General features: G+C 44.0%; 1 protein-coding gene across 2 annotated transcripts in view; it reads left to right on the top strand.

Annotated features, from left to right (window-relative positions):
• LOC127607555 (vitamin D3 receptor B) overlaps window positions 1-4,774 on the top strand; it is a 29,982-nt gene extending 25,208 nt beyond the window's left edge. For both annotated transcript variants that reach the window (XM_052075986.1, XM_052075987.1), the window contains exon 10: window positions 545-4,774. In XM_052075986.1, coding sequence (XP_051931946.1) covers window positions 545-798 — 254 coding nt within the window. In that variant the 3' untranslated portion in view covers window positions 799-4,774. The remainder of the gene's footprint in view (window positions 1-544) is intronic.
• The last annotated feature ends 13,366 nt before the right edge of the window (window positions 4,775-18,140 follow it).

Here is an 18,140-nt window from a genome sequence, read left to right as displayed (position 1 = left end):
GGAATCTTTTTTTTTTTCCTCCAAATGGTGCACCACTTCACCAAATTGAGGGGCCAATGAACGGAGCTAGGTACTCCACTTTCAAATCTTGGCTGAAATCTTTTCTTTAACACCGAAGATGAGCTAAAGATGTTTCTTCCAACATGACTGAGATCCAAAACCTATCGCCAGGGAAACAAAGGTGTGGCTCAAGACGGAACTATATTAAGGTCCTGCGGTGGCCTACTCAGTCCCCAGGCGAGCAAACCAGTAAATCCAGTAGAGGTGTCACATAAATATTTATCCCCATTCCTGCAATATGTGATTATCCACAACTTGAAAGCAAGTCAAACCACCCGCAAGGGTCTCAGGTCTTGTCACGATGTCCCAAACGGAACATATAATGCATACGTTATTTATGCAAGCAAGAATATACAGTCAAACGAACCGGAAGTGATGCTAGTGACCGAAGACCAACATATATCCAACATCTGGTTCCCATAACAGCACCAGACTCTGTCGCAAAACAGAATTTGACCAACACCTCCGTCCCCCCACCCCACAGACCGCCCAGGTGTGCAAGACCACGCGCGGATCGAAGTCCTTCAAGACCGCCTGTCGGAGACCCTGCAGGCCTACATTCAACTCAACCACCCCGGAGGAAGCCTGCTCTATGCCAAGATGATTCAGAAGCTGGCCGACCTGCGCAGCCTCAACGAGGAGCACTCCAAACAGTACCGCTCGCTCTCCTTCCAGCCAGAGCACAGCATGCAGCTCACCCCACTGGTGCTGGAGGTGTTTGGCAGCGAGGTCTCCTAAGGGGAGACCGCACCCATGCGGTGATAAAATGGAGGGAGGAAGCTGATGATGATGATGATGATGATGATCTGGATTGGCCGTCAAGTATGTGCGTCTCTTTTAAGAGTCTGTACGGAGAGCAAGCAGATGTTGAAGTGACAGTAAACAAGGGAACTACACATTCAGTACAACTTAAGCTAAGCATACTTCTGCCTCTTTACGGTGTTTTTTTTTTTTTTTTGGTCTATTTAAATCAACGCTGCTTCAAACGCCTGGACATGTTGTGCACGTGCACAGTGCACAGCAACAACAACCGACACACTCAGTTATTCATTTAGCCATTCCGTTGAGCTACCTCTTTTTTTTACCGGGGTTGTTTTATATTTCTATCACCTCTGTGGATGCTTTAGATACCGTACGGATGACGTTTTATTGGATGAAACCAGTGCCTCTGCATGACTTTATTAAGTTGTTATTTTCATGTTCATCTGCTTGTCTCCAAGGCAGTGTATATTTATGTATACCAACCTTTCATCTCTCACCAAAGGTATGGTTCCTCTACCGTCTCGGAAAACCATCTTGCTGCTCTTTGGCATGTGGCCGCCCACGCAACATGCTAACAATTTTATTTTATTTTTTTTATTTTTATTTTTCTGACTAGCCTCACAAGCCCATGAAGGAAAACGATCAGTATTTCGGGTTAGATTGCAGAGTGTTGGTCTGTCATCTAGCAGATTGGATTTTGGTTTGCTTGGTTTTTGGAGGTGAGAATCAGCCACTAAATGTGTTAGCTACTATTTTATTTTGTAACCGCAGTTTGTCAATCAAACCGGGCCAACGTCATGGCTTGTTTCTCCTTAGTTTGTTTCCCTATATAGTTTATTCCTTGTAAATAGCTAATTGCTACCATGTGTATCCTCAGCACTGTTGTATCACCATTTATTCAGTCCTATATGCTATATATCATAGATTTTAAAGGGCTAAATGCCAAATCTAACTGGATTAGTGAATTAAGGCTTCAGTAAGAGACCTGACTTGTTAATATATGGCTGTATACCATACTTGGAGTTGGCATAGGAATGGATATAATTGCTCCATATTCTTTTTGTTGCTTTTTTATTTTTATTTTTTTAATGTCACCTCATCTTCCTAAAATCATTTCAAGAGTTATTCCTCCATGGAATATCGTGAGCTCGGTGTGGTGTGGAGTTTTGCATACAGCTCCACACCTCTGCGGGGAGATCACATCCTTTCGTTTCTGACTGGAAAGTGAATTTTTGAGAATGTCTTGGAGCTTGGGGGAGTGGGGGATTTGGTTTAGTTGCTCGGCGCCTCCTGCCTGAGGGCCTTCAGATGGCTCTTGTGTGCTGTGTGCCCCCTACTGGCTGTTTTGTGGAAATACAAGATATGCAATGTGGTATAGAACGGTCAGACCGTGCGTCAACTTTACGGCCACCATGTACTCTGAACATTAAGTGGGAGTGCAGGATTTACTCGAAAGCAGGGGTGTCAAACTCATTTTTTTCGCTGGCTACATAGTAGTTACGGTTTCCCTTGGAGGGCCGTTATCAATTTTGGGAAACCATCGAAATGTTGGATCACCTCCATATATTACAAACATAGCGCACAACAAATTTATGGCGAACTCGTTTTAAAATCACAATAATGTTTGTTATTGCGGATTAAACATTACAATTTGAAGTTTTGGTTCAGACTTCAACAAGCATCATGGAACTTGACATGGTTGACTTGCTTCCGCGGGCCACATAAAATGATGTGATGGGCCAGATCTGGCCCCCGGGCCTTGACTTTAACACCTGTGCTCTGACGTATTCAAATCCGAATTTTGATGAAAGTTGTAAATATGCATCTCGGAAAAAAGGCCTTCACTGTCAAAACATGACAGAAGTCGGTTGCATGTTGTGGTTTGAAAAGAAATGGACACGTTTTAGATGAGAATGTAGAAGGAGGAATATTACAAGAATGAAGTTGTAATGTTTGAAAGACAGACCTCCTTTTACAAGGAGAAAGTCCGGATATTAGGACCACCCCCCCACCCCCCTCATTAAGTTTATAATTTAAAAAAATATCTATGTATTTGTTTTGGTTTTTTTTTTTACATTTACTGCAAATATAAGTGACTTTGTCCTAGGGTAAAGCAAATGTAGTGAAAATGAAAGATTTAAATGTAAATGAAAGAGAATTATAAATAGTATTTAAATTGTCTGGAGAGAAAAAATATGCAATATAGAATATTGCTGTTTTTGGAATTTTGTTGTGATCAACTGATTACTCCTCACCCGTCTCGAGTTTTGCAACGATGGAGTTTGTCGATTAAAGTCATACTTGGTCAGGTGACAATCCGACCAATTTCCAGCGGACTGTTCACTTGAGAATGTGACGGTTCTAATGACACGTGAAACCCTCAAAGACGAAGTACTTAAGAGTCCGATCTATTATTTGGTGCTATGGTTCAATTGCTCAAACCCAATGACAGCTGATCCATTGGTTGGTTCATTGATCGAAAGCCTTTTTGTCTCCGTTTGGCCACCGTCGCTGGTGCTCCTTTCCGAAAAGTGAAGGCGACCTGTCAATAACCTATGAAGATTGCTTTTGTATACTTGTGTCCATCAGGTCACATGATGTATTTGATATTTCCAAGTATGTCGCATGCACATGCACCAACATGTTCATTGATCGGTCGATCAATTGAGCGCAGAACTCCCTTTCCTGTCTAGTGGGGACTGTTGTCACGGGTGGCCGCCACGAGATCTTAAGAGCCATTTGACCGGAGACGAGATGTTTTAACATCTGTGAAAGTTGTTTCTGAGATTCGGCCACGTAATGCTTCCTGTGCTAGACCTTATGACGCTTCCACCGACATCATCTCAGGACGACTTTTGGATCCAACGAGCTGCTGCTCGTTCTTTCTCCTCAGCTAAGAGCGTTATTGCATTAAACTGCAGTAGCAGCAGCCGAATCCGACTCACCAGCAGGACCATTCTCTCGCACTGTGGCTTTAAGTCGAACTTGTACTCTTGGTAACCTGTGCCAGTCCAACCACATGGGGGATATCGCACCAAATGTTTCCCTGTCAATACAATATACGTTGGTTTGGCGGACTCTCCAGTCCAGTATGCAAACATACACGGTATGTTCATGTCCACAAACGGGAGGATTGAGTGTCTGTAGGCCGTAACCACTCGTGTGCATCTGATGCCAGGACAGCTAACGGATTTATGCTGCCCTCTTTTTTTTTTTCTTCTGAATTTTTTCCCAACTCAATACTGACCTTTTGAAGATTTCCTACATACTTTATGTACACGTGTATATAGCTCTGGCTCTGGGGTTGTCACATTTTCATTTTAAAACAGCAAAACGGTGCCAATTTGTACAAAGGAGTATTAGGTCAACACTGAGGGGAAAATGTACATACTTTGAGAAGAGCCGAAAGTGGAAATATTCCAAAATGAATTTTACCAATAAGCTTTGCGGAAGAAAAAATAAATGTAAAAAAAATTTATGGTAACAAAGTCCCGCTAGAAGAACTTATTACGAGGAAAACGATTATGAATTATATCACCAATCGCAATTTTGCAAAAAAAAAAAAAGTTTTATTTCTCCTAACATGAAAACTTACTTAAATCTTTGGACCTTCTCGTGTTCTTGCTGTTGATTTTCTTTTCGGTCCAGACGTCATACTTCTTCGGGGGTATGCGGATGTTTGATCCAAGTAAGGAATTTCGGAGAATGTAAAAAGTGCCACGGGGAGACTTCCCTCCACACAAGAACAGGGTCTCAGAGTTCTTCGCTGATATTGAAATTCTAGAGGACGAAAGTAACATGGAAGCTAGCGTTCATGACGACGACACATTGTACATATCATCGATCCGCTCATATCGACACAGGGTTTTCCCGTTTCGATTGTTTTCACCGTTTAAAAAAAACAAAAAAAGGCTGCTTCAAACCTTTGTAACATTGTGGTGGTTTGTTGGAATACTGGACCTCGTAAATCCTAACTGCTAAAGGAGATCAGATCAGATGACGCGTCCGCCTTAGTGCAGATTCGCGCTCGACTCGACGACGGCGACGCCACAAACCGTAATACCTGTAATACTCGCGTCATGGTACACTATCACCAGCAAGCTTTACAGTTCTCTCTTTTTTTTCCTTGGAAAGTTTGTTCATATGACTGTTGCCATTACAAATCCTGTCCATAAAGCAGCTACGGAAGCCGGCTCCTCGCCCCAGCCCAGACCTTCTCTTCGAGTTTTCGTTCCCGCCTTTATGACAGGGATTGTAATGGAATCAAATTAAATGTAGTTCTTAAGACGAAGAGTGTCCACAATGGATGTACACCATAGTTAACCTAAAAAAAACAAACAAGAAAAAAACAAACAAAAAAAACTACCTCTTTTAGCTCAAAATTTATGCTTTAGCATTTGCTTCAGTTTTTACTTTTGTAATGTTTGTATTCATGTTGATATTTATTGCTGTCTAATGAGTCATACTTCAATGATTACCTCAGAGATATCTCGCAGATTTTGGGAGAGTCCAGCTAATGAAGTCGTTCATCGTTTTTTTGTGGGGGGGGGGGGGGGTGTTTGTTTTCTCGTTTTACAGTTGTCTTCTCATACTAAGCATTTGCCCCCCCCCCCCCCCCCCCCTCCCCGAACGCACAAAATACCAGGAGTGTTTTTATTCTTAAATCTTGTGCCTGCACCCGCGGGGCTCACACTGGCTCGAAAGAGGTCCGCAAGCAGAGTGAAATTAAAAAAAAAAGAGTTCTACACACTTCATGTAATAGATTTGTGTGAAATTGAAATTAATGACAAAGAGAGAAGAGTGCTGGATGAGATTAAAAAAAACATTCCCATAAAAAGAAAACCAACTGAAAAATGTGGGAATTGTTGTCACATGTGGGATGCGACCTCGACTTGCCAGAAATTTCTGCAACTCGTTCATTGTTGTGGTTTTCATCTCTGGTCATTGCATTCATTTAGTAAAGATGTCCACTTCTCTTAGAAATCGCAGTGGGGGTCATATTTTCTCGATTTGACGGTGACGGTCCTCACTTAAGTCCATGTTACAGCTAAAGCCTTGGAAATGCTTGTCAGGAAAATCTCACCCGAGCAATATTTAAAATGCTAGCAGGTGTGCAGTTCCTGCTATTTCACAGCAAAGTTGGAATGTGATCGGTCAATCCCGTATACACACACACACACACACACACCACATGCCCGGTTACAACAATCGCATGGAAATGAATGCAACTGTGTGATGTTGAAAAGAGCTCCAAGAGTTTCTGGCAAGCGCCAGCTGTGTCCATGTGTCAGCAGTCTGCTATCATTCATGTCGAAAATGAATTTTATTTTATTTTTTTTCTCCGAAGCATCGCGAAAATGTGCATTTTGGTAGGGTGTGTAGACTTTTTAAAGCTACAGGAGTTTGTAAAGGCAAACCTGGGTGAGGACCTTTTGTGGAGGTGATGGAACTTGTTAGGGAAGTAATCGCAGGGACTGTGCGGGGCTGATGGAGTCAATGCGAGGTGTGTTAGCCCCACTTGGTACAATATGCATCTTTCTCGTCACATCTTCTGTCTACTCCCCTAACTTTTGTGTCAATCCCGGCCCGTGTTTGATCAGAGGGGAATTAGAAGAGGTGACACTACATGCAATGCTGCTTTCTTTCTCTCTCTCTTTCATTCATTCTTTTTTTTTTTTAACTCATCAAGCATCACCGAGTTAGCGACACTTCATAACGCGGGTATGGTCCAAAGTGCCGTTCACCTGATCCCTCACTGCCCCCTCCCCCTCCCGTCATTGGATCGTCGTGGTACTCATTGGAGAAAGATCACTTTTCGTACTCATGTCAAACTGCTTCAGGTAAACACTGAATGATTTTTTTTTTTAATATAAAAGAGGAACATTGTTGCCGTGGCGACTTGTAGTCAGAGTTGTGTGCCATATGACCTTTATACTGCAGGGACACCGCACCATGTTCCCCCAGCATTACGTGTGACTGGGACAGAATTTGACTCATGACATAGTACTTAAGAATTTGGCATTGAATTCTACTCCTTCATTTTGAAGCCAAATTTTAGCCACATTCAATTTCAAATGCCTCAACCAACAAAAGCACTTAATGTAACCCGATATAATGCACACATACTGATTGCATTTGCCACAAGAGGCCTCATGTATAGGTCACGCTTGGCTCTAGCTATCAGAATGGTTTAGATCATCTAATTTTATTGTAATTGTAATGTTATCTTTTGTGTCTTTTTTTTTCCCCCCTCAAAGATCTCTTTTCTATATAAAAGAAATTGTGTCTATGTAATATGATTTTGTCCGATGTTTTGCAAATCAAAAATAAACACTTGTACAGTGCAGCGCGCTTCTGTGTGGAATCATTGAAGTATGTGCGGGTACATCATTGTTGAGCAACCTAATTTGAGCCAAAAGCAAATGTACGTTTTGAAAAATCGCAAGGCACAACAACAAACAAAAAGTATTCAAGCATCATGATATTACAATTTTGTCTCACTTTTTTTTCTAAAACCAATCCGAAAGGGAGAGAGCGTGCTTTCAATGACCACTCAGTGAGGATGAATCTGGTTGTGTCTTCATGTGCTCTGGGATGCGCTCGAGTTGCTCGCGAATTGTTAAGAGTTTTGCACTTCCCTTTTCAATTCAATTTCTAATAGAGTCTAATGAAATGAAATTATGCAGCTATCCTTGATGTCGGTGATAGGATAATACCAAAGATGTTTCAGCATATTGAACGTATTCTCCCTTTAACGAATTTAAAGGTTGGCAAGTAGCCCTGGTATCATCTTTCAAAGTGAAAATAGCCAAACTTTTGAGACCAAAACGTTTAGACCCAAAACCCAGTATACTTGTATCCAGTATATATGTGATGTCATCACTGAATCGATCAGCCCATGTGTCGGGGAAACAAACAAGTGATTCCTAGGAATCAAATTACTGGGAAGCTGTTCTCAACAACAACCAGTTTTTGTTTCCCGTCCCTCCGCACATTTGATTTTAAAAACATACAGATGGGCCTGGTCATTTGGGGGTGAGCAATATATCCAGTCCCAGATGATTTGATTTAATTGCCACCACTTGATGAAAGAAAAAGTGAGTAAAATTTAACAGTATGTTTTTTTTTTTCAGGATAGCTTTGCCCACCCCCGGATATGCAGTACAGAAAATAGGAGGGATGCATGTCAGGTATTTATTTATTTTTTGGCTTGAATCAAGTGCAGTTTAACAATACGCCACTAGAGGGTAGTGTCTCTTTCCCAATGAGCCAAACAGCCCATCACTGACCTGATGACCTTCGACGGGCCGGTCAGGAGCAGTTGCCATCAGTTAGACGCTCGCGGACAGCGTGACCACAAAATTGCGGTGGCACATAAGCACGCAGACTGAAGACTAGTATCAAGACACATCTGACATGAGTCCAATATGCCGGATGAGATTTGAGCTCATCTCTATTATGCATCTCTGGCAGGCCGCGTCAAGGGGGAGATTGCACGTGGAGTCGCATACAGGGGCGACAAATAAAAGGTTATCAGAGAAATCCAGTCCTGACTCGACAGTTAATTGTCACGCCTGGTGCGGAGCAGAGGCACTTGTTTTGCCTGCTGATAAGCTTGCGCTCCTGCGGTCTGCTCAAACCGTTGCATCTGCACATGAGGTTAGGTGAAGGAAAAGAGAGGCTCTGGTTGCAGCGACATCCCTTAGGTGAGCACGTTTTGGCAGCCCCCGTGTCCCAGCGGAGCGAGAAGAAAGAGTTCGCCCGATGCTTTGACGCCGGGATGCATTGCTGAGAGCGCGTTCGCGGCCATATGTCAGAAGAATCAGCCACTAACGGCTATCTCAGGCATTGTTGGGGTATGTCAAGGTCGGCCGATGTGCGAGGATGCTGGGCATCATGGCTTGATATTGCGGAACCTCTCAAGTCCAACAAAATAGGCCTCCGCAGTCGCACAAAGCTTATTTATGTACTCAATGGCAAAAACAACAAAGTCGGGAACAATAATCAAAGAAGAGGGAACACAGTGACTGACTTCAGCTCAGAGCTGTGGCCAATTGACCCATTTGAAAATTACCGGTAGACACAAGGATTCAATTCATTTTGCCTGGTTTATCTTTTTTTTTCCCCTGGGAGAAATATTTAATCTGGGGTGGCACAGTGATCAACTTGTTAGCACGTGGAACTCACAGTGCAGAGGTTGTTGGGTCCGATTCCGGCTGCGGCCTTCCTGAGTGGAGTTTGCATGTTCTCCCCGTGCCTGAGTGGGTTTTCTCCGAGTACTCCGGTTTCCTCCCACATTCCAAAAACATGCATGACCGATTCAGGGTGACAGTCGAGATGGGTTCCAGCATGCCCGCGACCCTTGTGAGGATCAGCGGATTAGAAAATGGACCGGTGGATGCATGAACGTAGAGCGGGTCATACTGACCCATGCACATTGTTGCTGAGATACAAACACAGAGGGAGTGTTCAAGAAGACAAATGCACTTTGCATCCCAAAGCAATTTTAAACAGTTCCCGGGTGTCGGTGACATGCTTTTGTCAAAAGAACTATTTGAGCCTGGTCTCATGAAAATGAGCCAACGCAGTCGCAACAGTGTGGAGCAAGATCCTCCATTTGTAATGGAGTTCCGCGACAATTCCAGGTATGCACCCACTCGAGGTGGATATTGTTTATAGAGCTGAGAAGATGCGAGGTACTGACAAATAATCTCAAAATGTTTTTACTGCGCCTCAGTGGAAATGAATTGTTCTCTCAGCCTCTGAGGTCACTTGAGGACCCTTTCTGAGATGGCTTTTGTTGAGTTTTTGGGTGAGGCTCACTTTTCTTGGGTATCAGATAAAGATGTCCACACACACACACACAGTTGGGTGTAAATGGAGTTGTTCTCTTTTCTGTCCGTGGATTTAAAAGCGTCGTGTGCTTTCTGTGCTCTCTGTGAGAACACTCTCAGTGTGATTTGTTTTATGATCTCAGTTTGAGAGATGACTGTTGGCTATGGCACATACCCACTTGCAGTTGTTGCTTTCCAGCAATAACAAGCGTTGTGTGCGTGTGTGTGTGTGCGTGTGAGAGAGAGGGAGATAGTCAAGAGTTTGATTTCAAACTAAACAGCCAAACATGAAAGGATAATGTGCAAAGAAGAAAAAACAATTTGGGTCACATGAGAAATGCAAAGAACAGATTGACCTTTTTCCTCACGGCATGTCCATTGATTGTGCGCCCGCTCAAATTGGAAGTTGGATGGCCTTGTCTTATGCGAGTCATCCAAATGTCATTAGGGCTGAAGCAACCATGTGGTTTTGGTCCAGAATGTGAAGAACGCACGATGGTCCTCTCCTCTCCGGCTCGCTACGAGTACACCACTTTCTCACGAGGCTCAAAATGCACGTATGGGGTGTTGGGGAGTGGGAAAATAATCCATGCATCTTTGAAATGTTCGGGGGTACTTGGTCATCAGCTCCCTCATTCCCAAAATATGTACGCTAGGTTCACTGAAGACGACATTGTCCTTGGGTGTGAAGGTGAATATGAAAGCTTGTTTGTCTTGCACCGGAAGAAAAAAAAAAATCGTGAGTTGAATTTACTCCATTTTATTTTGTCAAGTGGTTGCACAAAACAAAATCATCTGAATCGGATCCATTTTGAAGTGTCTGTATAGTCGACTTAAGAACCCGGATCCAGATGATTTCATTCAAGGAGTTTCGGATTTCTCAAAGGTGGCCGTTTACTTTAATTGAGCCAAATTTCCGGGATTTTTTTTAAGGCCTCTTTTTAGGCAACTGGGATGGATGCGCTCAGTCATACATGATTTTAAGAAATCTTGCCATTTTGTCATTGTTTTTATTAATCAAGGGAAAAAACATTTTTACAATTATTTTTTCCTCCGAGACTTAGAAAATATTGACAAATTTGTCATAATCTTTTATGAGGAAAGTTTACCAAAATGTCTGACAATACGTAAGCCTGTTTAAACATTTTCAATCTTCTTTATAACTCCTGATGATAAACTTTCGCTGTCCCGGGCATTTTTAGGCTGCAAAACAAAAAGTAGAAAAATCATAATTTTGTGATCTATCGGGTGTTTTTTTTTTTTTTTTTTTAGGCCACGAAACAAAAAGTACTTCCGCACAATTAGCTTTGACGGATGCCCCCTTGCCACATTTGTCTGTTTAATCAAGGTTGCGCTTTACTGTACACTACTTTTCTTGCACGTGGCCCCTTTTTAAAAAATACTCTTTTCTCCCGAGTTGGACGTTATTTATTCTCTTGCCGTCGGTAATCATTTTCCGGCTGAGACGAAAAGACGTGCTGCTTGTGTCTGTCTGTGCGCATGCGCGCAGGCGTGCGTGGGACAAAGTAATCTCGTGGTAAATAATGGCTACAGTTACGGCTAACAAAGCCTTCCTCCATCTTTTTCCCTGCCCTAAATTTATACCACGCACAAATGTACTCACACACACACACGCAAACAAACAGTGTGTTCACTTACGTCAGTCCTGTGGGCTCTATAATGGCCCAGACGACGTTATACGTACTATACGGCTCAGGTGGAACTCTTCCAAGGTATTCCCATGCGATACAGTTTGAACTCCGAATGTTGTTTTCATTCTATTCATGGGATAAAGTGGAGTATTTTAGCAGCTATCTGTCTTCGGTGCGGATGGAGGCAAGTCATCAACGGACGTTCGAGCTGCACATCGTATCGGTTTTGAAGTGTTGGCTTGTTTGTGTGCGGGAACAGAGCAGTAGTAAACCACAACAACAAAAAAGGTGACGTTTTGCTTTAAATGGCCATCGGATGGATCCACCTTGATCAGAAACGCTTGGAATGTCTTGCTAAATCTGCCATCAAACAACTAAAAAAAAAAAAAAATCCTGAAAATGTCCCGCTGAGAGGTTTCATTGGGTTTCTCTCACGATACGAGTAGAGTAAATAGATGAATGGAAAGAACAACCTCATACCGGATCATCTTCTCGGCGTTGTCTGTTTTTATAGTGAACTCACGTACTTATGAAAACCAAAATATTTCCACATCAGAGTTTTACTTCACCTGCTAGAACAGAACAGTGCAATAAATTGCTCATCATGGCACACTCTTCTTTTTCAGAACCACGATTCTTATTGACAGCATTATTCTAATAACTTGGCCATGGGAAGACGAATTTGAAATCGGATTGGTGAAAAAAAACTGTCGAGGTGTGAATATAGTTTCATTTATACCGCCCGGGACATAAAGGCTGTAGTCTCAGTGGGCTCAATTGCCTCCCAGACATGTCGTCAGAAGAGAACTGGAAGATTTGTGTGTGTGTGTGTGTGTTTTAGGAGGGGTTTTTTTTGTGGGTAATACAGGAATGAAATTGCTAAATCCATGTGAAATATGAGATAAGTGGGCAGTAGCACTGCATCATTCATTTTTCATTTTCCTGCTCGTCAAGCGGCATTATGCTTTTGACTAACATGTTATTTATGTTAGCGTCAGCTTGGTGAAAATAACATGTATGTATCATAATTGATCGTTTATGAATTGTGTTGGTGTGGCCCTTTGGTCCAGTGGTTAGCGCATCGACCTTATAGCGCAGAGGTACAGGTTTCGATTCCAGCTCCGACCTCCCTGTGTGGAGTTTACATGTTCTCCCCGGGCCTGCGTGGGTTTTCTCCGGGTACTCCGGTTTCCTCCCACATTCCAAAAACATGCATGGCAGGCCGATTGAACACTCTAAATTGTCTCTAGGTGTGAGTGTGAGCGTAGATGGTTGTTCGTCTCTGTGTGCGACTGGCTGGCAACCGTTTCAGTGTGTTCCCCCACCTACTGCCCAAAGGGCATAGGCTCCAGCACCCACCACGACCCCCGCGACCTTGTGAGGATAAAGCGGATCAGAAAATGGGAGGATGAATTCTGTTGCTCATATTGTCATTAAGTGTCACAGGAAGTACAATTTCCGGTTCTACGGTTATCATCACACTTCTTCATTAGTATAAGAGCACAGTGCTGTAGAATCAGCCGCTCGCCATGATAGAATCGGAAACACAAATACAACACGCCACGCTTTTTAAAAAATTTATTTCTTAAGAGTTCAGCGTTTGCAAAGGGTGTACTGTATATGCAGCGCATACAGTGCATAAACTCGTGCGTGGAACCGAAGGCAAGTATCTCTGCGGTTTCCTGCATGTTGAACATCCTTTGACTGAGATCACACAGGCACACGCACGTGAGCGGTATCCTGAACTCAGACACAATCGCTAAACATGAGCAAAATGACAAATCAGCCGTAATGTGGGAAAAATCATGTGCATGTTTTTTTAAATGGTAAAAATTACTGTGTGATTGTTTTCTGTTTGAGCGGGTCGTGCCAAATCGCTCATTTTAGGTAAACAGGTCATGTTGGTTTGCTGGATGTGCGAAGTGGTATTTGCTCCCAAGGCTGTGTGCCACATTCACCGTCGGGGGCAGATCGAATCTGGCTCTCCATATGCGTGTGAGTATTACGTTACTGTACTTTTTGTCAAGGTAGCTGGGTTGTGCTACGTTTATGTTTGCACCCGGCGGCGGTGAGACACCTGTCGACCTTTTTGTGGGGTCTGAGGTTCCCCTCGTTGGCCTACATACAGTGAAGATAGAATGCAGATAAGACGCAAGATGTTACATTTTGCCGTCGTTTCAGTACATCGCTTGGTCGATGAATAATTGGTATGTCTCATTTATTTTATTCTATTTATTAAAGTGCGCTCGGTAATTCATTGTAATTGTAAAGACGAACAAACTGAAGGTTGACCGCGCGAACGGAATGGATTGTGTTCGATCTCAGGAAGGTTCACCACTCAACTCGCACACTTCATTTCATCTTTCAGCTGAAATATCGGCACAGGTGCCCTCATTCCTCACACGCACATTGATTTTCGGATCTCAAAATCGGTGAGTTCATGACAATCCGTGTAGGATGTTGACATGCAACACTCTACTTTCACACGAAATTGAGTTTATTGTAAACTGAAAAACGGAAACCAACGGGTAGGCTGTGGTGTTGGGTGTGCAGGAACATGCTCAGCTATTACGGTTGCAAGACAGGCGGTGCAGGTGGTCTCACAAACACACATACATACACACACACACACACACACGCACACACCTTGAATAGTGCGATATGTGATGTCCAACCACAAAGACTTTGTCTTTTCAGCTGTAAGGGGGTGGGGGGAATTCACTAGAAGTGGGCTTCACTGCATGGCTAAAACATTCAGGTGCGCATTGATCAGGCGTCGCCAGAATTAAGCAATTTAACCGAAATGATAGATGAAAATTACAAATTATTTTGATCACGTTGAATTTTCCCCAGTGCAATATTTGGATGAAGGACTTTACGTTCAAATGGGGGCATTGTGGATTTGTCTTTGGTGCAACTCGCCCATTTACACTGGGGAGGAAAACCCGTTGTGAATGTTGCAATATTGTCTTTCACAAGTTTCCAGCAATTATCATTCGACATGTTTTTAAACAGATCTATGAATTTTATTTGCTTGGTCTTTTAATGAGGACTTCAGATATGGTTCTTTGCACCACGAAGCGTTAGAAAAGCCCATTGAAACATTTTTTTATTTTTTTCATCTTCCGAGCCGCTTGATACTCACTAGGGTCGCGGGGGGTGCTGGAGCCTATCCCAGCTGTCTTCGGGCAGTAGGCGGGGGACACCCTGAATCGGTTGCCAGCCAATCGCGGGGCACACAGAAACGAACAACCATTCGCACTCACACTCACACCTAGGGACAATTTGGAGTGTTCAATCAGCCTGCCACGCATGTTTTTGGAACGTGGGAGGAAACCGGAGCACACGGAGAAAACCCACGCAGGCCCGGGGAGAACATGCAAACTCCACACAGGGAGGCCGGAGCTGGAATCGAACCCGGTACCTCTGCAATGTGAAGCCGACGTGCTAACCACTGGACTACCGGGCCGCCCCCATTGAAACAATGCAGCAAAAAAAAAAACTTTGTTAATGTCTTTGGCAAAAGTAAAGAATCACCAAGGGTGACCTTATCGTCTTTCCATCACATCATTTTTTTTTGAAAGCCTCCATCCAAGTTCCCAAGACCGTTTGGCCACAGGTAGCCCACCTAATAAGACACCCAACCACCACAAGCCGATCGGTTCTGAAGCAACAGCTGAGCAACACATCTGTCGGGCCTCCGCCGTCCCAGCCGGGACGTTCTGGGCTTGATTAAATACATTTGTTGATTCCACTTCCAGAAAGGTTCTCTTCAGTTGTACCTCTTCTGTGAATGGACTGACCCCCGCCCCTCTGCTTGCTGTTCTCCCGCTGTACAGCTGTTCCCTTGCCTCATATTGCACATTCTTTGCTTCTTCGGGGTTGTCAGGGGCCCATGACTCTCCTTCCCGCTTAGTGTCTGAGAGAAAGAAAGGGCCGATGTAATAATATTAAGAGGGAGCCAGAGCCTGAAGGACAGAGTACAGCTGCATGGCAGGCCGCCACCCCCCCAACCCCCCAAAAGAAAAGATATTCTCCCCCAGCAGTTTGTCTCTTGCCAATTACCCCTGTTCATTCAGGTCCTCCCATCACCACCTTCCTACGTTTGCTATTTTTAGCTTGAAAGAGGAAAAGGAAAGTCAGAGGCAACCCCCCCTCCACCCCCACCCCTTTCCACACACACACACATCATGCCTTTATATTCTCTCCCTTCCTCCCTCTGTGTTGTAGTCCTAAGACTTCCCTCCTCGAGCCTCCCCACCTTTTTGGCCACTGTTGCAGGTAATATTCTTGGGAATGCTAAACAAAGGAAAAAATGCGACACAAAAACAGGCCCGACCCGACAAACAACAAAGCAATTAGGCAGTGTTTGGTCTGGCTGGAACAAGCATGACCTTTCAGGAAACTCTCCCTTCCTGTCGACACAGGTCGGCTAGCCATTGGGCCTGATTGGAGTCTCACATTCTCCAAAGCGTGTGAGCGCGCCTCTATGAGAGGTCACCGAGGCATATCGGCAAAAGGACATTGCTTTGTTTTAAAGATGACATATTTAATTGCGGGTGGGGGTAACAATGAAAAATCTATTTTCATTTGACACCACGAGGCCGGTCTCGCATTCAGCTGTGGGAAAGTGTGTCACCTTCACCTTGACTCTGACAAGGTCCATCCATCCATTTTCTAGAGCGCTAAAGCTGATCCGGACTGCAGCTGGAGACCCTCACATGGGTGTCCAAATGCTCCCCAGACTCCAGGGGAGGAAATCACAACTTCATGCAGTTTACACGTCTTGGGACAACATTTCCACACTCTTCAGCGTATCGTTAAGAGTAACCCGGAGTTGTTGAAATAGCTAGCCCGGCGTTGGGTCCAAAAGGGACAAAGCCAATGCTGGGTTATTTATACGCAGTGCATTGGGCGGAGGAAATAGCAACCCAATTTGTGATTACCCAATCTGCTAAAAATCCATAGCTATCCAGCGAGTGGGTTAGGAAAACCGCATTTTCCGCACCGTAAGGCGCACTTAAAAGCATTCCATTTTCTCAAAAGCCGACAGTGCGCCTTATAATCCGATGTGCCTTATGTATGGATCAATATTCTGATTTCTTCGACGTAGTATTTTAAATGTTCAGTAAGGCGCTTTGTTTACAGCTGCAGCGTTTGGGAAAGCTCTGTATCAATAAAGCTGTATTGTATTCCCTTTAGCGTAGCTCCATCTAGTGGATGCATAATGCACTATTATATATTATATATTCATCCATTCATTCATTCATTCATCTTCCGAGCCGCTTGATCCTCACTAGGGTCGCGGGGGGTGCTGGAGCCTATCCCAGCTGTATTCGGGCAGTAGGCGGGGGGACACCCTGAATCGGTTGCCAGCCAATCGCAGGGCACACACAGACGAACAACCATTCACACTCACACTCACACCTATGGACGATTTAGAGTGTTCAATCAGCCTGCCACGCATGTTTTTGGAACGTGGGAGGAAACCGGAGCACCCGGAGAAAACCCACGCAGGCCCGGGGAGAACATGCAAACTCCAAACAGGGAGGCCGGAGCTGGAATCGAACCCGGTACCTCTGCACTGTGAATCCAACGTGCTAACCACTGGACTACCGGGCCGCCCTATATTATATATGTTATCTTTAAAGCCCTCCTCAAAACTCACTTGTATTCTTTGGCGTTCGACTCAGCATGACTTAGATTTGTTCTTGATTTTACTGTTCGGTGCTTTCTACCGCCTTTATTACCGATTTGTCTTACTGTTTATTGTGCATGTTAAATCGCTCCATGTACAGCACTTTGTATGCGATGGCTGTTTAAAAGTGCTCTATAAATACTGTTGACTTGACTTGACTATTGTAACTTCTCTTCTTTGTGCCTTATAATGCGGTGCGCCCTATATATGAAAACAGTTTTATAATAGGCCATTTATTGAAAGTTTGCCTTATACTCCAAAGCGCCTTATAGTGTCGAAAATACGGTTGGTGTGTGTGTGTACTTGAATCTGACTCTACAGCAAAGTTCTTCCACTGAGACCCTGCCTTCATTACTTGTTAGAGCAGAGGAAAACAATATCTGGCAGAACATTCTGGTATCTCATTCTTAAAAGTCATTTCCCAGTTAGCAGCCTGTACTTTATCTCCTCGTGAATTTGAAGGTCTCCTTTCAGCTCCATGTTTTCATTTAGCACGTTTCCAGATGATGATGCAGATCCCATTGTATTCTTCAAGGATTTCTGAGCCGCTTGTGATCTACGGCTGACGTCTTTCTCTGTTTTTGTCTTCTTGTCCTCCCCGCTGCTCCGAATGTTGTGTCAAAGCGGGGCTGCTTTAGATGTTTGGATAAAATCAAGCGGTTTTGCTTCTTTTATGGAGACACAAGCTCTCACTGTGTCGAGGTGGCCAAAAATAACGGTCACAATGTCCGCTAAATATAACGTATCAAATAAACAGGTTGCTCTGTCTTGAACGCCTCATCCCCACCCCCCTCACTTTCCCCCAACACAGTACTCCTCAGAAAGAGGAACTCGGACCAATAAAATCCCTCTCCCGCTTCATGAATACAAAGGTCCATGACCCCCAGACATGAGTTTCCTTTGGTCAGTGTGTTTTCCCAAAGGATGAAATTACATTTGAACCACAAGGCTGATCCAGGGCATCTAGCGGAGGGGGCAGACCACACAGCAGCTGAGGTGACGCTCGATGCTGACCTGCTCAGCCACGTTTCTCTGCAACAGAGCGGAGACACATGACGCTCCCTCGGACAGAGATCAGCAGGTTAATTCAACGACTAACATGGTTGATGCGCCGCTAACTGTGTCGGCTGAAAA

Source organism: Hippocampus zosterae, chromosome 9 (genome assembly GCF_025434085.1).
Source record: "Hippocampus zosterae strain Florida chromosome 9, ASM2543408v3, whole genome shotgun sequence".
Lineage (NCBI taxonomy): Eukaryota > Metazoa > Chordata > Actinopteri > Syngnathiformes > Syngnathidae > Hippocampus > Hippocampus zosterae.
The sequence above is the reverse complement of the archived record's forward strand: the minus strand, read 5'-3'. Positions and strand labels throughout refer to the sequence as shown.